At 35.8% G+C, this 25,259-nt stretch overlaps 1 protein-coding gene across 3 annotated transcripts in view; it reads right to left on the reverse strand.

The window, feature by feature from the left end:
• The window catches only part of twin (CCR4-NOT transcription complex subunit 6-like twin), a 447,613-nt gene that overhangs the window by 16,517 nt on the left and 405,837 nt on the right, over positions 1-25,259 (reverse strand). Inside the window, exon 12 of one of the 3 annotated variants that reach the window (XM_090370610.1) lies at positions 25,147-25,207. The exons of the other annotated variants lie outside the window; for them this stretch is intronic. Coding sequence (XP_090226736.1) covers positions 25,174-25,207 — 34 coding nt within the window. The 3' untranslated portion in view covers positions 25,147-25,173. Of the gene's footprint in view, positions 1-25,146; positions 25,208-25,259 lie in introns of those variants that run through there. 3 annotated transcript variants of the gene reach the window in all.

Here is a 25,259-nt window from a genome sequence, read left to right on the forward strand (position 1 = left end):
ATAAATTCAAATGGAGGAAAGACAGATGTAGGAAAGATATGCAGAAGTTTGTCTTTAGCCAGCGGGTAGTTGGTTGGTGGAACAAACTTCCATCCTTTGTTGTGGAAGTTGATAGCCTAAATAAATTTAAGGCTAGGCTGGACAGGTATTTGGAACGAACTGAGGGGTGAAATGGGACAGTTTTTTTTTTTTTTTTTGGCTGATGCTGCATAAGCTTGCTTTCTTGCATCATGTGCCTCTACTAATGCTAATGCACATAAAGATAGTTAAAAAAAACAATTCTGGTCTTTGCTCCATCGGAGATGTCACTGTCTTTGAAAAAAGATAAACAATGCATGCATGATGCCCTTTGAAGTGGTAAGCTAACACTCCTGATCAGCAGCCAAGAAAAATAATTCAAAATTGGTTGTAGAGGATTAGGTTCTATTCAAATCCTGAAGGAGATGGGAAACATTTTTAAAGGCCTTCTTAGTAAAGGCTATTGTAGGCTGAATATTGAGAAGAGATTCTGTGACAGAAATCAATAAAAATTATGGAGAGAGAGAGAGAGAGAGAATCCTTTCCCAATGATGTGGGAGTATAATACATTTTAACATCAATACCCAAGGCACTGAGGATCTCTGTATAAGATATCTGGAAAGAAAGTCAAACTCCATTTACAATGAATTGCACAATGAGAAAGATTTTAGTAGCCACCTGCTTCTACCCAAAGCATTATGTTTACAGGATTTAACATTAAAAAAAAGTTTTAACTTTGCAATAAATACATTCACAAAACTAATTTATTAGTTAATGTTTCCCTTGTAATTTTGTATTCAAATCATTCAGTAAATTAGCAATGTCTGCTAGAAAACTTAGTCTATCTTATTCCACTTGGGATCTTCAATATCAGTAGTTACTTGATTTTTCCATGCATAAATATTATAATTTCATCCAGGAGACTTAGAAATATGGCTAAGTGTTTCTACTCAACTAGCATATTTTGCAGTGGTACACTAGGTCTTTATAGTCTACTTCCATTTCTTCAATAAACTGGTTCAGCCCTTTTGATTTTATGAAATTTACAGTACTTGTAATTAATTACCTTATTACATGTTCAAAACCAAGGTATTTTCTACACAGATTCTGTTGATGTATAACACAATGTATCTTCATCAATGGCCTCTCATGATCACCAAGATAATTAGATAATTGTGTAACAAAACTAGTATTTATTCCCACTAAGGATGAAGCATCATGTGTAGTCACATTTGCTAATTTCTTTAAAAAAATTTAATGTGACACTATTACACTTTTGAAGAATGGTTTCAAATTTCTGACCCCCTTTACCAGGCTCTTCAAGAAATATATATCTAATAACTCTTTTGTTATTTCAAAATTTCTTGATAATTCTTTGATAAAAATTAAAAGTTGTGCCACTGGTGAAATAGAGGACCCATACAGTGCTAAAAAGAAATATACAAAATGCTTTGATATGTTTTGTTATATTATTTGACAAATCAGTTATGTGCATTGTTTTCTAATGCTACTCAAACTAACAGATTTTCTGTGAGTTTGTTATTTTTTAACAAAGATTAGCTTGAAAAAATCAGGATGTTTCAACTCATGATGTTTGTTTAGATTAAATAATCTGGAAACAGAAGTTCTATAGTTACAAAGAAAAGATAATATTGTCATTCATATTTACAAAACAATACAGTTCTGGCCACTTACTTTTGCATTAAACCACTCTAGATGATTTTCAATGTTTGTAAACTAATATCAGGTACCATTTTTTCAAAAATCACTTAAGTTGATGTCATGAGTTCTATAATTGAATCCATAATAAGTTAAGAGTAAATGCTGGGAATTTTAAACTAAATCTTCACATGTTGGAAAAATTTGCTTCAGTCATCAGTATGAGCTCAGTTTATTTTTGAGGTTATTGTATCAAATGCGTGCTGAAAAGTGAGTAAAATATTTTCATGAAAGTGAACAATACAAACTTTTGTTATTTTTATTTTTTATTATTATATTTTTTCGGTTTTTAGGAGCATTAGCAACAAAGGCCATATTGCTTCAGGGATATGAAGTGGTCATTCCCTGACCTTTCCGCATCCTCTGTATTTGGTGGTGACGGGCTTGAACCCCGGTCTAATCAAGAAGCGTGTGCTACGCACTGCTGCTCCTGCCCACCTAGCTACGGAGGTGCTTATTTTGTTATATTTGTGACAGTTATGTAGTCCTCAAGCAAAGACAAGATATTACAGAATTTGTAAAAAATGTGCATTGTGTTTATTTTTGAGTGAAACTCTGTGACAATGGGCCTCACATAACTTCTTGATAATTCTGAAACTGTATTGAAGCACTGAGATTGCAGAAAAATAATAAAAAGGAGGCTATGCCATTTGCAATTACCATGATTTTCCATGAGACTACAAACCACTGTTACTTTTGCTTAGTTAATGTAAAGGGATACAATCTAAAGGGTAAGAAGGGCATTGTGTATCCTAATATTCCATTTTCCATTAGACCAGTCCCACAGGGAGATAACCTGCCGATTCCATGCCCTTCATTTATATTGTAGAACATAGAGGCATCATCACCATCATCATCAGCCATTTTCAATCCACTGCAGGATGAAGGCCTCTCCAGCAACTTTCCAGTTCCTTCTGTTTTGAGCACTGGCCATCCATTTACTACCCACAAACTCATGAATTTCATCTATCCATCTCCGCCTTTGTCTTCCAGGTTTTCTTCTAGCTCCTCTCGGATACCATTCTGTTATTTTCTTAGTCCATCTGTCATCATGTCTTCGAGCTATGTGTCCTACCCAAGACCATTTTAGTTCTTTAGTTTTGATAAGAATGTCCTTTACTTGAGTTTGCTGCCTAATCCATGTGTTTCTCTTCTTATCTAACAGTCTGATTCCCAACATGATTTGTTCCATTCTTCGCTGTGTAGTTCCCAGCTTCTCTTCCATTCTTTTGGTGAGTGCCCAAGTTTCGCTTCCATAAGTCATGGTGGGGAGTATACATTGGTTCATTATTTTACGTTTCAGACAAACTGGGATATTGCTCTTCAGTATGTGACTATATTTCCTGAATGCTATCCATCCAAAATTTATTCTCCTCTTGACTTCTGGCGCCTCCGTAGCCAGGTGGGAAGGAGCAACAATGCGTAGCATATGCTTCTTGATTAGACCGGGGTTCGAGCCCATCACCACCAAATACGGAGGATGCGGAAAGGTCAGCGAAAGACCACCGCATATCCCGGAGTAATATGGCCTTAGTTGCTGATGCTCCTAAAAAAAAAAACCAAAAACCTCTTGACTTCCAGCCATTTATCATTATTACAGTTAATAACTTGTCCCAGATAAGTATATGACTCCACCTTTTCAATTACTGCTCCTTCAATCATTATTTCCCTTTCTATGGCATACTTGTTCATCATTACTTTTGTTTTAGCCATATTCATCTTTAGTCCAAAATCCTCACTAGCTGTGCATAACTGATTAAGATTTTCCTCTAATTCTTTGGGATCATGGCTTATGACCACAATGTCATCTGCAAATTGTAAATGGTTTAGGTACTCTCCGTTCACATTGACTCTTTTCTGCGACCAGTCTAATCCTCAAGGGCAGCAGTAAACAGCTTCGGAGATATTGTGTCTCCTTGTCGAACTCCTTTCTCAATTTTAAATTTCCTACTATCTTTGTTTAGTCTAATAAAGGAGGTAGCACTCTCATATATTTTCTTCAAAATCATAATATATAGGGTATCAATGCCTTGTCTTTCCAGTGCCCGAAACATTGCCTTATGCTGTATGGAGTCAAATGCATTTTCATAATCCACAAATGGCAGGCATAATGATGTTTTATATTCATTTGCTTTCTCCATAAGCTGTGATATTACGTGAAGGTAATCCATAGTTGAGAATCCTGTCCTAAAGCCAGCTTGTTCTTTCAGTTGATTCTCATCAAGTATTCTTTCTAATCTGTTAGTAATGACCCTTGTGAACAACTTGTAGATGTGGGATAACGAGCTAATTGGTCTATAATTTCCAATTTCTGATTTATCTCCTTTCTTATGCAGCAAAACTATGATTGCATTATTCCACTGCTTAGGCATCACACCTTTTCTAATGCACTTTGTGAAGAGCCTTGCCAATTTTTGTGTTATGTCTCTTCCTCCTAATTTTAACAACTCTACAGTAACTTCATCTTCCCCCGGGGCTTTCTGATTCTTCATTTTCTTCAATGCATGTTCTACCTCATCAAGAAGAATATCAGGTATGTCGTATGTGTTGATACTTTGCAATCCATCTTCCCCACTGCTGGCATCATTCCCCTGCTCCTTGTATAATTCTCTATAGTAGTCTTCTGCTATTTGAATTATGCCTTCTCTGCTGTTTATAAGTACACCATCGCTATTCTTCAGTTTCAGTATCATTTCTCTTTCTGTATTACTGCTCATGGCTGCTGATTTAAATCCTTTGTTTTCCCTTAATGCTTGTTCTACTTTTCTTGTGTTAAATCTTCTTATGTCCTCTCTGAGTCTCTTTCTAATGGCTTTGCATAACTCAGTATACTCAATTTTCTCCTTGTCTCTGTTTTTCTTGCTTTTCATTTGTCGTCTTCGGTTCATCATGACAAGTGTTTCTTGACTAATTTTTTCTTCTTTGGATTTCTTTTTCCCTATAGGTTTCTTGGGCTTTATCACTTTCAAAAAGTTGTTGTTGTTTGGTTTTTTAGGAGCATTAGCAACTAAGGCCATATTGCTCCGGGATATGCGGTGGTCATTCCCTGACCTTTCCGCATTCGGTGGTGATGGGCTCGAATCCCGGTCTAATCAAGAAGCTTGTGCTACGCACTGCTGCTCCTTTCCACCTGGCTACAGAGGCACCTCAAAAAGTTGTAATATTCCTCGTCGATATCTTGGTCCTGAGCAGTCTGCAGAAGCTCGAACTTATTCTTAAGTTCCAGTACAGACTGCTTTTTCTCCTCTTCTGTTATCTCAAAGACCTTTGTATTATTTACTTGAGTCAGTTTTTTCCTTTCCTTTCCTACATCTATATCAAGTGTACATCTTACCATTTTGTGATCACTTCCAACATTTACCTTATTCGGGACAGTAACATCATTCACAATATATCTTCTGTTAGTGAGGATGAAGTTGATTTCATCAGTAGTTAATCCATTTGAACTCTTCCATGTCCACTTTCTGTTCACCCTTTTCTTGAAAAAAAGTGTTCATTACTGACAGTCCTTGAGATTCTGCAAATTCCACAAGTCTTTCACCAATTCCAAAATTTCCTATAGTTCTCCTTTCTGTGCTGTTTTGTCTTTTTCCAACCTTAGCATTGAAGTCTCCCATAATAATAGTGTAGTGGGTTTTCTGCTCATCTAGAAGACTCTCAATTTCGGTGTACAGTTCTTCAACCTCTTCATCATCTGAATATAGAGGCAAAGAGTGCTAAAAGTGAAGCTTCTGAAGATGAAATTGAAGTCTACATGCTTGGAGACATTGAGTTCAGCCCTTAATATTGTTTTCATAGTATGAACTCAATGACCCGGTAAGGGATTTACCAAAGGAATCTGCAGAACTCCTTGGTTCTGCAAATAATCACAGAACGTAGACAACAAATAAAGAATAAGATTCTTCTTTCTGGTGAGATTTTCGTTAAGTCTGAATTTTATCAATGTGCATTTTTTTCATAATTGATGGACTGATAGTGTTTTAGTGACCTACCTATCTAATGGAGTTACAGCGCCTGAGCATCTTTGGGACTCAGTGGAACATAAATGACTACATTACCTATTGGATTAGGCTAAGTAGATGGATCCATGTACTAAATATATTGATTTATGTATTTATATATTTATAATATGGCAGGGAATGCCTAGTATAATAAGTTTAAAAAACTAAATAAATAAAAAAGTTATACAAATGATTCTTTTCTTCTTTCCCGATGTAAGCAGTACCAAGCTGAAATTAAAACTTGATGCATTGCTAGATGAATTAGTAGTGGCAAATGATGTAAGAAAGCATGGATTATAGAAAGAAAGAAAAAAAAAAGGGAGGGGGAGAACAACATGAATGGCTGAAGTCTTTACATGGATTTCATTAGCAACAGGTTCCGGCAACTTGTGGATTTTGAATCTTTGGATACAGAAGTTACATGATGACCTGAGACGTAATAGGAGATTAATTGGTTTGTCGTTAGACAATATTAGTAGTAGATTATCACCTATGCATTTATCACTCATTAGGAGGCTAGTCTTGGATAAAGCTAATAGGATCACGGATACGTATAGGCAGAGATGTATTAGCAAGTTCAATGCACTACTAGAAGAGCAGGTAATTATAAATAAGGATAATAGTACTAATTTTATTTATAATGTAAGTGATAAACTATTAACTAAAGAACAAGAGGGAGTACTGGACTTTGGACCCAAGTTTGCACTTTTATCCTCTAAACCACCGGTTGCTGAGATAGCTATGGGCACTGAAAGGGCAATCGGCAAGTTGCTGGAACCTGTCGCTAATCAAATCCATGTAAAGAATTCAGCCATTCTGTGCCAGGCAAAAACACTTGTAAATAACCTTACTCATAGCCAGAAGAAAGCGTTGAACGAGCTTAAATGGTATGATGAAATCATAGTTCTATCAGCTGATAAGGGTAGATTAACAGTAGTATTAAATAAAGAGGATTATCATAGGAAAGCCTAGACTTGTTACAAGATAGCACTACATATAAGGTCATCCAAAGAAATCCATTAGCCAACCTGGAATGACACATCAACAAGATTTTGCAGCATTGGTTGAAAACAGGGAAGATTTCTAAAGAGATGTTTTGGTCCATGCATGCTACAGGGTGCCAACTTCCCAGGTTTTATGGGCTACCAAAAACACACAAAATGGGGGTCCCACTAAGACCCATTGTTTCTTTCATTGGTAGCCCTACCTATGCTATGTCTAAATTTCTGGCTAAGCTGATTTCCCCTATAGTGGGACGGTCTATGTGTGTGTGTGGTTAAAGATAGTAAAGAATTTGTTAATTTTGTGAAGAGCCAAACTATGGGGGGGGGTTGAGACTATGATTTCGTTAGATGTAGTGTCGTTATTTACATGTATCCCTATAAATCATGGAGTCCAATGTGTTAAAATGGCCCTTAGATAAATATAGTAGGAGTGTGGAGCCGAGTCATGGAGTTCTGTCCGTTCCAGTCACCACAGCCTACATTATCTACTATCCGGGCCTTTCAGAACGTATTGCAAGGATATTCCATATTTACCAGGCACGCTGTGTGCAGCTTCCGGGTCGGAGGTTGCACACAGTAGTGTCGCAGGTTAAGGACCCCATTGCAAGGGATTCCAGCAGTGGGGTCATATACGAGATCAAATGCCCGGATTGTGGGGAGAGTTATGTGGGGGAAACAGGACGGCGGCTCAAAGATTGTCCAGGGTAACACACGAGGGCTATACAGACCGCAGAGTTTAGCAAGTCCGCTATTGCCGAGCATTTTTAGAAAAAACAACACCAGGTCTCCCCAGAGAATGCTGTCATCCTTGACCTGGCGCATAAATTCTGTGACTGCAAGTGGCTCGAGAGCTTGTGGATTCGTTCATTTGAAAATAATACTATGAATAGAGATAGGGATGTTTGGCTTCACCCCCTTTTCAAGGCTGTAATCCTCGCAAAAGATGAGCGTTTCTGCCTTCCACGTCTCCGAGCCGCTTCGGGTAAACACGGAGAATATACTGCTCATGCACATGGTCAACGTGTGCTGTGAACCTGATACTTAAGGATGTGTTGCTTAATTTGCTGTGTTGTTGAGAAATGAGGCAGGTATCTCCGAAAGCTACAATTGCACAGGCGCCTCCGTAGCCAGGTGGACAAGAGCAGTGCAGAGCACACGCTTCTTGATTAGACCGGGGTTCGAGCCCATACCCACCAAATGTGGAGGATGCGTTAGGTCAGGGAATGACCACTGCATATTCCCAGCCCAGATAAAGGGTGAGGGTTGGCGTTAGGAAGGGCATCTGGCTGTAAAAATTGCATGCCAAAACAATAAAAACGCCGACCCCATATAATAATGGGAAAAAGCAAAGAGAAAAAAAAAAAAAAAAAAAAAAAAAATTGTATTTTAACTTTTTACTTTTATTTTATTTTATTATAATGTATAGTAAGTCAGTCATTGTAAATAGATTATTTTATAATATCCATTATTTTTGTAAATATTAAACTATGTTAATTTAAACGGTTGGTTTATTAATTTAATATTGTGAACATGAATTTTCCCAATCTTAGAGGCCTTTTTGAAGATTTTCTAGATCCTGTTGCAGTAGGGTACTGTCATTAGTGCCCTTTACAACCATGCCAACCTTCATATCGTCTGCAAACTTGGACATTAAGCTTGATATACCATCATCGATATCATTTATAAATACAGAAAACAACAATGGACCCAACACTGAACCCCGAGGGACTCCAGTAATAACATTAGTCCACGAAGAGCAGTTACCATTGATTACCACTCTCTGTCTTCTCCCACTCAACCATCCTGTAATCCATAGCAGCAATTTGCCTCCAATTTGTGCAGCAGTCTTCCACGTGCAACAGTATCAAAAGCCTTTCTAAGATTCAAATATATGATATCAAAGTTATTCCCTGCACCCAGTTCCTTTATGACCACATCATAGTATCCAATCAAATTGCTCAGACAAGATTTCCCCTTAACAAAACTATGCTGTGTCCGAGCTATAATTGAAGTGTTGTCTAGATGATCCGACAGTGCTTCTTTAACCAGTGCCTCCATTAATTAACCTGGAACAGAAGTTAAACTAACTATAATTACTTGTGTCGCCCTTTGATCCTCCTTTGTGAATTGGGGTCACATTTGCACATTTCCAGTCCATGGGTACCTCCCCTGAGTCCAAGGAAGATCTCATAATTATGGCTAATGGTTTGCTTACTTCCTTTGATGCCTCCTTTAATATAACAGGATAGATCCCATTCACCCCGGTGCCTTTTTTTTATATTTATCTTCAACAATTTCTCCTCCACTTTCCTCTCAGTTATTCCAAAATCATCTAGCTCACTGCCCAGAGTTTCATCTCTGGCATTCCCCTCCCTAAATATAGATGCAAAATACTTATTTAATTTGTCAGCCACCTGAGCAGGATCACCAAAAGTTGAATCATCAATATCCAGTGGACAAATCTGATTCATCCCTTTCCTTCTAGAGTCTATATAGGTAAAATAGGTAAAGAACTCTTTGCTGTTTTTCTTTGCATCCTTTGCCAAAGATTTCTCATAATCTGCCTTTGCCTGCCTAATCTCCTTTGTGACTTGGTTACAGACTAGCTTATATCTATTATAGGCTTCCATGTCACCCATTAATTTATATATATCCCATGCATTTTTCTTCTCTGGCACATGTCTTATTAGTTAATCTGACATCCATTTAGGCCTAAATCTTGAACAATATTTCTTTGTTGGTATGTAAAGCCTAGTAGCTTCCAAGATTAATTCTTTGAATGCCTCCAATTTTGAATTTGCTGTTGGTAACATCATCAGTTGGTCCCACCGTATAGAAATTAAATACTGTCTCAGATCACTGTAGTTGCCTTTATGAAAGCAAAAACCCTGATGGTAGTTACCCCTTTGAGTAAATCCCACTTCAGCACACTGTGATCACTGCTACCTAGTGGTTCCTTTATCTGCAGATTCTTAATGCATGAAGAATCGCTACTGATAATCAGATCAAGAGTATTACTCTCTCTAGTTGCCTCCCAAACATGCTGATGTATAAAACAATCATCCAATAAATCCACAAAAGCCTTGCTAGTGTGTGAGTGACCAATTCACAAATTGAAGTCAATATCTGGGAAATTGAAATCCCCCATTATAAGACTCTCTTATTTAATGGCCCACTCAATTTCCCTGTACAGTTTCTTATTACACTCATCAGTCATTAAGCCTATAACACACTCCTACTCTCAATTTTGATCTCCCAGTGCTTATGTCACACCAAACTGACTCGACACTGCACTGCCTGCAATGTAGACTGGCTGCACTTCCTTAGATTTTATGTGTTTCTTAACTAATAGCATAACCACTCCTCCCTTCCTATCCTGTCTATCCTTCCTGTACACATTGTACTCCCTAAATTCCATTTCTCCATTCCTTATGTCTGTGACACCTCGTCTCTGATATCCCAACAATATCTGCCTTTGATGTTTTGACCAACACCTCAAATTCATTATGTTGCAGTAACAAATGCCGATTAACTACCCTGCCAACATTCATATCATCTGCAAACTTAGACATTAAGCCTGATATGTCTTCATCAATATCATTAATAAATATAGCAAAACAACAATGGGCTCACCACTGAACCATGGCGACTCTGCTAACATTAGTCCAAGAAGAGCAGTGCCCATTGATAACAACTCTCTGTATTCTCCCACTCAACCAATTCTTTATTCATAATAGCAACTTGCCCTTAATGCTACACTGTTCAGATTTGTATAGCAGTTTCAACAATATAAAAAAATTTATTTTCTGAAATCTTGGTACAAGCAACAAGTATAACATGGTACTTCTACAACACTGTTTCGCTCTAACAGTGTTTGATCTAATGATTGATAAATTGCAACAATCCTCATACAACACAGTACTTATATAACAAATTTTTGCGAATTGCGGGAAATCTCGCATAACACGGTATTTATTAGCTTTTGTGCAGGGAAAACCCTGCTATTATGTTAGATGCAATTTTCAACGTTTCCATTCCTTTTGTAAATCCCTGCTGTTCACTCCAGTTGTTATTGCCTTCGTGATATTTTTCTAAAGCACATTTTTGGAGATAACTACCATAAAACAATAAAAACAATTTGCAGTTTCTGGTTTATTGGTCTTTTCTGTTACTATAATCAAACACCCCAGGACCTCGCATCCGGTGAGTATGGGATTGGCACACCCAGGGTCCTGAGCTGGATATCATCTTTATTCTCTTTCTTGGTGATTCCTTTCTACTTTTCTCTCTGTGTCTTTTTTTTTTTTGGCTGGTTCAGCATAAGCCTCAGACTTTCTTGAACCATATGGCTAATAATGATAATAATTATTATTATTATAAACGGGTAGTAAACTTGATCTTCTTGCATTTGCTATAGTACCGATAGCTGGAATTCTGTAGGTTTTCATGTTATTATCATGAAATGTGTTTCCTCTTCCATGAAATATTCAATCATATAAAAAACATAAATATATTTTCAGAAACTTATTACTTCGTATCGTGTTTGTTGCAACTTGTACATGCCGTGTTCTTTGTTATTAATTGCCTATCATTTTTACTGCTAATGATAAGTATGTACATATTAATTAAGCTATGTATGTAAGCGTAAATTTATTTTTATTTTGCCAACTGGAAAATATTCTTCCGATTTTCACGTTTCATTTAAAGTGAGGGTCCACCGTATTTTGTTGGAGATCCCTGGTTTAGGTTCTATACTATTGAACTTGTGCTTGTTTGAGACGATAAAAAATAATTGTGACTTCGAAGAGTGCAGTTCGTGACTTGTAAAGAGAGCAGAAGGTACACAAAATCTAGATGAACATACATTATCTTACATATAATGCATCAAAGTTTGTAAGGTAAGACGTTTGTTCAGTTATTACTATTTAAGTTACTACTATTATAAAAATAAATATAAAATATTAAGTTATTACTACTATAAAAATTAAGTTTTGATAGTTATAAAAATTTTAAAAATGGCGTATTTTTGTAAGCTTTTGGAATGTAACTCCCCTTTTTGTACTGGTTCTTAGTCTCATATAACACGGTTTCACATTACATGAGATTTTGTAGGAACCAAACTACCGTGTTATGCGAGAGTTACCTGTATATGATGCCATTTTTTTTTTTGCATGGAGTTCCTTTGTTACTGTGTCACAGAATTCAGTCAGATTGATCAGACAATAATTCCTTTAAACAAATCCAATCTGTGAGTGCATTATAACAGCACTCAGAGACCATAAAAAAACCACCTAAGAAATACTGTTCAAGATTCAGACCTAAATGAATGTCAGGTGAACTAATGAGGCTCATGGCAGAAAAGAAAAATGCATGGGATGCATATAAATTATCAGGCAACACAGAAGCCTATGGTAGATATAAGCTAGTCTGTAATCAAGTCGCAAAGGAAGTTAGGCAAGTGAAGGCAGATTACGAGAAATCCTTGGCAAAGGATGCAAAGGAAAACAACAAAGACTTCTTTACTTATGTAAATTCTAAAAGGAAGAGGATGAATCAGATTGGTCCATTTGATATTGATGGTTTGGCTGTTGATGATCCTGCACAGACAGCTGACAAACAATGAGTATTTTGCATCTTCATTTACACATGAGAAATTCTGTAACGAAGGGGATGATAGAAGTTTACTAAACTCTAACAGGGAACTAAATGATTTTGTAATGACAGAGAGCAAAGTGGAGGAGAAATTGTTGAAACTAAACATAAGAAATTCATCTGGGGCGATGGAATTTATCCAGTTATATTGGAGGCAGCGAGAGAAGTAAGCAAACCCTTAGCCATAATTATGAGAGCATGCTTAGATTCGGGGAGGGGGTCCCCATTGTTTTCTTTGTAACAGAAGTCAAGTTAACAGGTCTGTCATTACTCATGACATTCTTTGGGATAACATTCTCACACCTCCAGTCTGTAGAAAAATTCAAGGTATTGCATATGGACAGAGAATTTCAATGAAATGCAGCAGTTTTACTAAGAGGGATAAGGAGGGGATCAAACTGTTGTATCAGCATTAGTTGAGCCATATGATGCAAGAAAGCAAGCTTATAGAGCAGTGGTTTTCAAACGACACCTTAAGGTGTCGCAACAACATTCCAGGGGTGCCACGTAATTTAGGTTTAAGTTACTTAAACTTATTTTTCTTTAATTTTTTATGTTTATTTCATTATAAAAAGGTATACAGTATTTTTGTAATTTTGTGGTGATCTATAATTGATGTTTTTTTTTTTTTTTGGTAGTTGTTGGCGCATAGGCTTCTGTGGCCATAATGCACCTCCCAAGGTCTTTGCAGTACTTTGATCAAAGCCCGAGGCGGGAATCGAACCAGCGACCTTTGGGTTGTCAGGCAGGCATTTTACCCACCCGGCTAGCCCGGTCGGCTTATAATTGATGTTTGCTTAGTACCTCTATATAAAGAATAAAATTATTATATACTGTACATATATATATATATATAATTTGTATTATGATATGCAATTTTTATAATTATATTATTGTAATAACTATCATATAATATATACATTTTATAAAATTATATAACACACACACACGAGAATTGGTTCTAAAAGACAGAAAATTGAGTAGGGGTGCTGCAAAATAAAATAAATTACTTAGGGGTGCCGTTATTAAAAAAAAAAAAAGGTTGAAAACCACTGTTAGAGCATCAGCCAAAAAAAAAAAAAAAAAAAATCCCCTATGCCCCCCTCAGGTTCTTAATCTGAAGCAAGTGAAGTATCCCATCAGCATTGAGCCTGTTCAAACCATTCAAGACCTTGTACACTTCAATCAGATCATTTTCCGCGACCTCACCTGATAAGAGAACCCCTTTGTTCCACTCACCAATCTTGTTGCCCTTCTCTGTACTCATTTTAGCATAATGCAATGGTTAGGCCACACCTTGAGTGCTGCATATAGGTCAAACATGACCCATTTTAGGAAGAATGTGGATCTGTTGGAACAGGTAAAGAGATGAGCAATAGGAATACTGAGAGAAACATTAGCATTAGTAGAGGCATATGATGCAAGAAAGCAAGCTTTTACAGCAAAAGTAAAAAAACAAACAAAAAAAAAACCTGATTTCACCCATCTGTTCACTCCAAACGTTTGTCTAATTCTGCCTTGAATTTATTTAAGTGGTCAACTGCCACACATCTATTCTACAACTGTCTTTCCTCAATTTGAATTTATATCCCCTCAGGTGATTAATATGAGTAAGAGGAAGAATCCCATCAGCATTGAGCTTGCTCAAATCATTCAAGGCCTTATATCAGATCACTTTGCAGGTGCCTAGTCTCCAAACACTGCAACTTGCAGAACTTAAGTCTTTCCTTGCAAGAGCAACATTTTGTTCTATTCACCAATCTCCTTGCCCTTCTCTATACTCGTTGCAGCAGTTCTACATGTTTCCTTAAATGTTGCCTCCAGACCCATATAAAGTACTAAAAGGTGTGGCCTGACTCCTTATACAAATAATCCCCTTGTTATCTCTGATAGAAAAATTCCTGTATATATTGACAAGACAAAATGAGCTACTCTTGCAGACTGTCTATACTGCTCAGAAAATTTCACATCTGAGACAATTACCCCCAGGTCTTTTCATTCTCCACTACCCTGAGTGTAGTACCACACAGTTGATACGTTACAGTGGGATCAACTGATAATGTCAAAAACAGCGAATTCTACATGGTAAGCATTTAAGGAATTACTGATGGAAGCCACGAGGATTTTCATACCACCTAAAAAAATACTGTTCAAGATTCAGACCTAAATGAATGTCAGGTGAACTAATGAGACTCGTAGCAGAAAATAAAAATGCATGGGATGCATATAAATTATCAGGCAATACACAAGCCTATGGTAGATATAAGCTAGTCTATAACCAAATTGCAAAGGAAGTTTACGAGAAATCCTTGGCAAAGGAAAACAACAAAGACTTCTTTACTTATGTAAATTCTAAAAGGAAGGGGATGAATCAGATTGGTCTACTTGATATTGATGGTTTGGCTGTTGATGATCCTGCACAGATAGCTGACAAACAATGAGTATTTTGCATCTTCATTTACACATGAGAAATTCTGTAAGGAAGGGGACGACAGAAGTTTACTAAACTCTAACAGGGAGCTAAATGATTTTGTAATGACAGAGAGCAAAGTGGAGGAGAAATTGTTGAAACTAAACATAAGAAATTCATCTGAGGGTGGATGGAATCTATCCAGTTATATTGAAGGAGGCAGTGAGAGAAGTAAGCAAACCCTTAGCCATAATTATGAGAGCATGCTTAGATTCGGGGAGGGGGGGTTCCCACGGATTGGATATATGCAAATGTATCCCCAATTCACAAAGTGGGTTCAATGGTTGACAAAAATAATTATAGACTTCTTAGTTTAACTTCTGTTCCGGGGGAAATAATGGACTTACTGTTTAAAGAAGCGTTGCAGGATCATCAAAACAAGACTGCAGTAATAGTTCATACACAGCATGGGTTTGTTAAGGGGAAGTCTTGTCTGACCAATTTGATTGGATACAAGATGTGGTCACAAAGGAATTCTATGCAAAAAATAATTTTGATATCATATACTTGGATTTCAGGAAAGTTTTTGATACAGTTGCACATGGAAGACTGCTGAACAAGTTGGATCAGTATGGCATTAAGGGCAAGTTGCTACAATGGATAAAGAGATGGTTTAGTGGGAGATGACAGAGAGTGGTAATAAATGGACAGTGCCCTTCATGGACTAATGTTATTAGTGGAGTCCCCCAGGGTTCGGTGTTGGACCCATTGTTGTTTTGTGTATTTATCAATGATATTGATGAAGGTATATCAGGCTTAATGTCTAAGTCTGCAGATGATACAAAGATTAGCAGGGTTGTTAATGACAGTAAAGACAGTATGCTACTGCAAGAGTATCTAGAAAAGTTAGGTAAATGGGCTGAGAAGTGGCAACTGAAGTTTGACAAATGCAAAGTACTGCATATGGGTAGCAGTAACGAAAGAGAAATGTACCAACTGTGTGGTACTACACTCAGGGAAGTGGAGAATGAAAAAGACATGGGGGTAATTGTGCAGTTAGATATAAAGTTCTCTGAGTAGTGCAGATGGGCTGCCAGAGCAGGTCATGAAGTCTTGTCAATGATACAAAGGAATTTAGCTAGCAGAGACAAGCAGGTGATTCCGCTTTGTATAAGGTAATGGTCAGGCCACACATCTAGTACTGCGCATAGGTATGAAGGCCTCATTTTAGGAAGGATGGAGAGTTGCTAGAACGAGTATAAAGAAGGGCAACAAGATTGGTGAGAGGAACAAAGGGGTGCTCTTTCCAAGAGAGGCTTAAGTTCTGCAAGTTGCAGCGGGGGCAAAGGCACCTGCGAGGTGATCTGTTTGAGATGTATAAGGCCTTGAATGGTTTGAGCATGCTCAATTCTGATGGGATTCTTCTGCTTGCACAGATTATGAAACTGAGGGGGGCACAGATTCAAATTGAGGAAAAATAGTTGCAGAATAGATGTGCAGAAGTTTGCCTTTAGCCAGTGGGTAGCTGAATCCTGGAACAGACTTCCATCTGTTGTGGAAGTTGATAGCTTAAATAAATTTAAGGTTGAACTAGACAAACATTTAGAGTGACCAGATGGGTGAAATGGGAAGGTTGTTGTGCTTGGATTTTTCTGGTGCAAAGGCTACTTAGGCCATATTGGAAATGGGAAGGATTTTTTTTTTTTTTTATTGACTGATGCTATATAAGCTTCCTTTCTTGCATCATATGCCGCAACTAACACTAAAACTCTGGGGTTACTGCTATCCATATGCAGTACTTTGCATTTGTCAATGTTAAACTTCCATTGACTCCTCTCAGCATATCTGCTCAACTTTTCTAGATCCAGTTGCAATAGCGTACTTATCATTAATGTCATTAACAACCCTGCCAACTTTTGTATCATCTGCAAACTTGGACATTAAGCCTGATATACCTTCATCAATATCATTAATAAATACAGAAAACAACAATGGCCCAATACCAAACCCTGGGGTACTCTACTAATAACATTATTCCATGAAGAGCAGCGTCCATTGATTACCACTCTCTGTCTTCTTCCACTCAACCAACCCTTTATTCATAGCAGCAATTTTCCCTTAATGCTATAATGCTCCAATTTGTACCCCAGTTTGTATCTTCCACGTACAACAGTATCAAAAGTTTTCTTAAAATCCAAGTATATGATATCAGAATTATTTTTTGCATCCAGTTACTTTATGGCCACAACATAGTATCCAATCAAATTGGTCAGACAACAAACCCATGCTTCTTCTGAACTATAACTGCAGTAAAAAAAGAAACCAAAGTATTCTTACCAAAAAAGACTTCAGAACCCATTTTAATTTATTCAAGGGCATTAACCCTTCAAGCTCTTATAAATGCTGAACTGGTGCTTAAGTTCCTCACACTCTTTGCAATGAATGCAAAGACATCTTCTCTGGCAGTTTCATGCCCACTACAGATAACTCTGCAAAAATGTAAGAGGTGGTCCAACAAATGCAACCTGGGAGAGAACTGTCATTGATGGTTCTCTCCTAAGATGAAGCATCTGTGCTGTTTTGTACTTTTTTTTTTGCTTCACTGCTCTTGTCTAGGGCATGATTATAGTTTAAATTCAATTTGAAATTACTGTATGAATTACATTTTTACATGCATGAAACATAATACATACTATAGTATGCAGTGGCGCAGCTACCATGTAGACAGGCAAGGCAATTGCTGCCTGGCCCTTTAGGGGCCCAGCATCTTTAGCTAATTTTAATTAATTTGTGACCTCCTTAAGTTATGTGTTTGTGTGTGGAAAACAAACAGGAAAGGTATTTAAAGGGTAAGTATGTTATTGCTTAGCGGAACTTTGTTATGTATCACTTTGGTTCATGACATTAGATCACCTTTGGGCTTTGGTGTATTCCTTGGGTGAACAAAAGACAGCTAAACTCCATTTGGTTTAAGAGTGCAGTGGTGGGGGGGTGCTTGGCAAGACTGATTTATGCAGGAACATTTTAAGGTTAAAAATGCTGATATATTATATTCGCATGAGTCATAACCATAGATCGTGTACAGTAAGCGAAGGACACAAGTCGGATTTATCAGTGTCAACAATGGTTAACATATATAAACATTGAGACAGTCTGCATCTGTCTCGCGTCTGCACCAATCACAAGCCACCAAATTTTCCCCCTATACCAAGCTACGCTGCACTTTAAACCAAATAGACTTTAGTGACGCTATTGAACCCTATCTTATATGATTTCGATTATTATTATTCACCCTTTTGAAGCTGTTTTTAAAACACATCATGCTTAACAGGGTAAGTTATTATTTTTATGCCTAGTTTCACCAATGAGACTTAAACAAAAAACTGCACATCAAAATTTTGACGCAACACTCAATAACTCATTTGCCATTTCATTTCGATACGATATTGTCAATTTAAGGAACACTTAAAATGTAAGTTACATTGGTGCAACTGGCCATTTTAATCAATTTACGCATGAAGTTTCACATACCTACTTAAAAAATATAATGTTAATTTTTTTTTTTTTTTTTACTTTACACCATAAATTGCAGATGTCTGGCCACGTATATAAACATTTACCTTAGCGGTGCACAAAACGAAAAAAAGTAAGGGAAACCAATGAAAAATTAAATGAAATGCAGAAGATTGATAATTTTTTCCAACGACAACCACAAGCCAATCCATGTAATGTATCAGCTGAATTGAGAGAAGATTGCCCTGCTTCATTGGATCTAGCAAGAACAAATGATGATCAAGACTATCAAGTTATGGAAAATGAAGCAGTAAGTCCAGAAACAAACTCATTTGTTTATGAAGGTTCAAGATTAGATCCCTCGGTTATTTCACAACAGCATCCAACAGACCATGCAAATTTTTCAGAAAATATTTCTGATGCAGACACACGTATGATAATAGTTTCAGGTCCGTGTCAACCTAAAGGTCAATTTCCAATTACTATACAAAATAATAGGTTGAGGTCATTTTCTGAATTTTATTATAGTAAAACAACAAAAGCTGGTCTTTTAAAGTACAAGTTACATGGCTATGATGGCTATGTTATTCTCAAAAATCAGATTTTGTACATTGTGAACAATGTTGGTTATTTGGAGATCACTCTAATGCAGATGTTAAAAAAATCTTGGGTAACAGCACATCTGACTAGAAAAATTTATCTAATAAAATTAAAAGACACGAAGCTTCCTCAGTTCACATTTCTGCTTGTATAACATATGATCTTGGGCACACAAATAAAACAATTGATACTGATTTAGTAACTGGTATAACTGAAGAAAAAAATTTCTGAAGACAAGTTTTGAAATGCATTATTCATGTTACATTAGTATTAAGCAGTTTCACCATGGCATTCAGAGGTCACCGAGAAAATCTGAATGATAATATAAAAAGTGGAATTTTTTTGTCTATAATTGAGCTTCTATCAAACTATGATCCCATATTAAAGGAATTAATTTCAAAACGTAATTACCGGTCAACATATCTGAGTCCACTATTCAAAATGAAATTATTTGTCTTTTATCTGAGAAAGTCAAAAATGTTATTATTGATGAAATAAAGTCTGCACTGTTTTTCTCCGTAATCATGGACACTACCCAGAATGTCACAAAAACTGATCAGATGAGCCAAATATTTCGTTATGTTACTTTAAAAACAGAAAATGATATACCATCAGAAATCATTATAAATGAGTGATTTTTGGGATTTTATAGTATAAAAGATCAATCAGCTAGTAAAACTGAAAATGACATTATTTACTGTATAGAATCCAAAGGGCTAGATTTACAGAACTGCCGAAGTCAAGGATATGACGGTGCCGCAACCGAAAGGTGCTAGGCAATTGGCTTACAAAAAAAAAGGAAACGTCAGAATTTGTTTTCCTTTTGGTATTAAATTACAAAATATTGGAATCAATTAATTTAACTTCAAATTTACTGTAACAAAAAAATCTAGATTTCGGTCAGGCAATGTGCCACTTAGAGGCATCTTTAAATTCTATGGTTTTGCTAAGAGATAATTATGAAGAAAGTAAAAGTTTTGTGTTTTCTTTAGCAAGATCTTGGGGAATAAATTTAAATTTTAGTAACAAGCGCTAACAAGAAAGTTAAAAAAATGTTTGAAGATTTAGCTCAAGACGAATGACTTCAAGATTCTGAGAGACGGTTTAAAGTCAATATATATACTATGCAACAATAGACATTGTTATACATCAATTAAAATGTAATTTCTTAATATAAAAAACGTTCAGTAGTTTTAAAATTTTGCACCCAGAAACACACTTATCTTTTAGCAAAAAGCTCTGCAACAAGCGGCTGTAGAATTTCAAAACTGATACAATAAAGATATTTCTGATGACTTTCCACAGCAGCTATTAAATTTAAGATCATCTTTAGGACAAGAAATTTAAAAAATTAATTCAATTCGGGATTTATGCAACCTTATTTTAATTAAAAACATGTCATTATCTGCATTTGTTACAGATGTTATAATGGCATGTTTTATATTTTTGACCTTGTAGGTTACTGTGGCTGGTGTCAAAAGGAGTTTTTTGAAATTAAAACGTATATAAGGAACACAATAGGCCAAGATCGACTTAGCAATTTGTCGGTCTTAAGCATAGAAAACGGTGTAGCGAATTCTGTTGATTTCAATGAAATTATAGATATTTTTTCGACTAAAAAGAAGACAAAATTTTGATTAAAGTTTAAAATATTTGTTATAAAACTTTTTTTGTGTATATATACTAGATATAACATATACAGTTGGTTACTTATTACAATGATTCGTTTTAAAATTACTCCAAAACTATTTTTTTTTTTTTGTATTTTTTTTCTGTGATGTTTATTTACATTTCTATATATTTTATTATGTATTTTTATTTTGTCATTTATATCTGCATGTTATATATGAATATATTTATTATTGTTACTGAGGTTTTATTTTCATGCATATTTTAATTAAAATCTTATTATTTATAGATATTATTCATTTACTTAAGGCTTGAATTTTTGTTAATGTGAATAAAGATTGCTTACTACCTAGTTAGCTTTATTTACTTTGTAGATATACAATAAATTTTTTTTCACTGGTCATTTTGTATGCATTTCTGTTGATCTTAATCTGTAATTAAAGCTATTGGGTTTTGTTTTACAATAATAAAAAATAGGGTTTGATATATATTCAGTATTTATTTTTTAATACATCATTTATACCTTCAAAAATGTATTCAATTATATTTATTGCAGTGTCTACAGAGGCAGAAGAGGAATTATTAATGGTTTCAATTTTTTAAAAATCTTCTTATGCAATTTTTGCAATTTTCATTAATTAAGTAGGGGCCCCCAAATTTGTTATTTGCCTCAGAGCCCGAAAAAGGGTAGCTATGCCACTTATAGTATATATTATGTTTCTGAATACACTACTGACTTTCTAAAATCCCTAGCGTAGTTCAAAGTATGTTAACCTACATGATTGGCACGTACATATTTGATACAGAATTAAACACGGCATTTATTGATACAATTTACTATACTACAAGTGACTAATTATGTTATGTTAAGTGATTAATTATGTTTGGCTAGATGTTATGTTCTAGCCAAAATCACCGATGACAAAGATTCTATGCATATTAAGTTTTTTAACTTCTTAAATCCTTAGCTAAATTTAAAAATTAGCTAATGTACATGTTAGGACAATTAAAATTATTTATCAAACCAAAAAAAAAAGTGTTTGTTAATAACTAAGTTAATTGATTAATGTTAATTAACTAAGTTAATTAACATTAACCAATGTTAATTAAGTGAAAAAATGTTCCAAAAACATGTTTTTGGACAAATTATCCACCATCAGTCGCCCAAGCAAGTTTAACAGCATGCAGCTCTGCAATATATATATATATATATACTGCACTTCAAGGGAGGCTGATTATATGTAATGTTATCTGGGAAAACAGACAACACTGACAGTTCAAAGTCCTCTGAACTGAGGACTTTGAACTGTCAGTGTAGACTGGTAGGAAGTCAAAGCTTGGACAACATATGTTCCAAGAAGGAGTAACCTGCCTGGGGGAATTTTCAACACGATCTCCCTCCATGTTAAGTGTATTAAAATATTCTTGAATTTGGATACCTAAAGGTCGGTTAGTGTTCGGATGGGAATTATATAGGTTTTTCCCAAAATGGTGGAAACAGAGGTGACCTTTAGGGTGATTGGATAGGGATTTAAACTGATATGCATATTGCAACGGGTGGTTTGGTATGGTTTGTTTGGATTTTAGTGGTGCAACAACATCAAGGATATAATGCACCAAACAATCCCCCCAACTAACATTAAACAAAAAGGTATAATATTTTAAATATAAAAAGTAAAATAAGTAAATAAATAATAATAAAGTACAATACATATAAAAATGGGATAAACAGAATAAAATAAATCTGTCCATTTTAAAAAGCTAAAAACATCAGACACATCATCACTGTCACAGGAGAATGAGTCTTCTACTCACTGGAGTAGGCCTTTGTTTCTAGGTCATATACCCACGATTCATCATTTCCAATAATATGGAAGAAACAAAGCATGGTCAGTAACAGCACACTAACAAAGATCTTTGTTCATGTTATTGTTGTTATTTGGTTTTTAGGAGCATTAGCAACTAAAGCCATATACCCACGATTCATCATTTCCAATAATATGGAAAAAACAAAGCATGGTCAGTAACAGCACACTAACAAAGATGGTTTGCTTACTCATGTTATTGTTGTTATGTTATCGTTCATGTTATTGTTGTTATTTGGTTTTTATGAGCATTAGCAACTAAAGCCATATTGCTCCGGGATATGCGGTGGTCATTCCCTGACCTTTCCGCATCCTCTGTAGTTGGTGGTGATGGGCTTGAACCCCGGTCTAATCAAGAAGCATGTGCTACGCACTGCTGCTCCTTCCCACCTGGCTACGGAGGCGGCTCTTTGTTCATGTAAGTAAACAAAGATCCTGATATATGAGGTGTGTACTTGGCTAAAACAAATTGCATGTTAAAATTGACTGCTGCATACAATGAGGAATATTAATTTAAATGGCAATATTGCAGACAGATATCAATCTCTCCTCATCAGATCAAGAATGATCAACTCTGAACTTAAAGGGAAATCAGAGTGAGAATCATCCTAGACAAATTGTCCTCTTTAAACTCTGAGAACCAGTGAAGTCTTTGAATGAAACAAGACATCTCTGTGAAAGATGTTTCTTTAACATTTTCCGGGTTTCTGATACAAATTTTCTGCTCAATAAAATCATACATTTTAAAATGGGATGAAATGCAAAAAAAAAAAAAAAAAAACACGTTTTGTTCAATATGCACACTAATTTAGAATAACTACAGATAAACTGGTGCTTCAAGCAATACTATATCTAGAGAAGTCACTGAACATGTTACAAGTCAACTTGTTATGATAATGCAATTTCAAAGTAGAAAGTGTCTCAAAATTTTTTTAATCACACTTCATATATCTTGGGTGTTGTTGCTTTAGTCATGATATATATAAAACTATATTTCTGCCTGCAACCAAAAAATACAATAAATAAATAAATAAAATAAAAATAACTTTATAAATTTAATATTTTAAGTTACACACGCACAAAGCAAAGCAAAGCAAAGTCAAAAAATTTTTTTGGCTCCCTCCTGAATTGTCACCTACCTCTCCTACCCAATTGTAGCAGCCTTGCTAGTCTAAAGACTTCAGCAGTTACCTCATTACGGGAAGGAGGGAGGGACAGACAGACAGACAGACAGACATATATCAGTTTACCAAGAAATGATTTGCACAGTTTAAATCCTGAAGTCAATTCAATGCCCATATTACTTTATTGATACTATATTTATATGATATTAATACATGTTATTAAGGCATTTAAATTAAATATGCGACTATTTTCAGTGATTTACTTCTTAATTAATTGTAGCTCTTCTCAAAAATTTTTACACTTTAAATCTTGAAGTCAATTTTGTGATCAAATAACTTTAAAGGACAAGGACCTCTTTCTTCAAGTCAGGAAGCCACCCAAATGCTCAGACTGAGAACCAGCCTTGTCACAGCCTCTCATTATCATGCCTTCCATCATGATGGGCCCATTTCAACATGATTCCTAAATTTTCAACTGTGAATGGCATCTTTCAGTGCATTGAAAATGTAGTAGACTGAAGGAACAAGATCCAGGTCTGTATGGGGGATGAAACCACACATGCGCGTGCGTGCAAAGTATAAATAACAAAAGTGCATTGGTTTGCAAAATAACTGATAATAGCCAATGATATTTGGTATGGAGGCATATCATTTCTAAAACATGCTAATTAACATGTTTACCTGAAAATTACCTAATAAAAAAACTACAGACCTTATCTCTGAGAGCCAGGCAACATTCACAAGAGACTTTTAATGCTGTTAATGAGGGTTCAAGATTCCTAGTGGTGGTGGTGCTGGAGCCCACTTTTTCCAGGAGTGCAGCTCGTGATGTAAGGTTCTGGATGATGATTGATGATTTGAAATTTTTCTCCCAGAGTATCCCACATGTGCTCAAATGGAGTCTAATCTACAGTAGCACTGTGATCCTACGTGCTGCCAATAGATGAAATAAAATTTGCCACTCCAAATACTGCATACTGATAAACATTAACCAATTGGAAAGCAAAGTCAAAAATTTTTTTGGCTCCCTCCTGAATTGTCACCTACCTAATTGTAGCAGCCTTGCTAGTCTTCAGCAGTTACCTCATTAAGGAAATAACTTCACTTTAAAGAAAGGCTTGTGCTAATTATACTTCATGAGGAAGAGCATTATTATCCATTAAATGGAACTAGGACATCTACTGGATTCACAAAAAGTCTGACATAGGATTGAAGGATTGTCCCTATACTTTTCAGCAGTCAATTCCACTCTTGAAGATATAGAATTCATTTAGGGATAGTGTGTAATGTACACAGAACTCCACGAGCATCACACATTATCCCTACCCAGATCACATGTCACATCACACTCAACCATTGCTTCTGGGTCTAACTGACATGTTCACAACACTAGCCATACTAGGCTATTCTCTGTGATGAGGGTGAGAGGTACAATAATTCCCACCCATATACAGAATATTAGCTCGAGAAATTAAATCCTGAGATGGATGCAAAAATGCTGTAATTTCTCCATGTCATCTTGGTTGATCTTGAACAGCTCTTTGCGATGCTTATGTCACAATCAGGATATCACATTTAGGTGAATATTCAAGGTTTGCGATGTGTGTCTGTGAGCTATTCCAGCCTGCTTACTATTCTTCAATGCAATGAATCACTCATATAGAGTCCATGCCTTAGGAACAAAAAACATTAATTAGATAAGCCTGGTATCGGTAAACAACCTA

This window comes from Mastigoproctus giganteus, chromosome 3 (assembly GCF_048544385.1).
Source record: "Mastigoproctus giganteus isolate SK-2022 chromosome 3, ASM4854438v1, whole genome shotgun sequence".
Lineage (NCBI taxonomy): Eukaryota > Metazoa > Arthropoda > Arachnida > Uropygi > Thelyphonidae > Mastigoproctus > Mastigoproctus giganteus.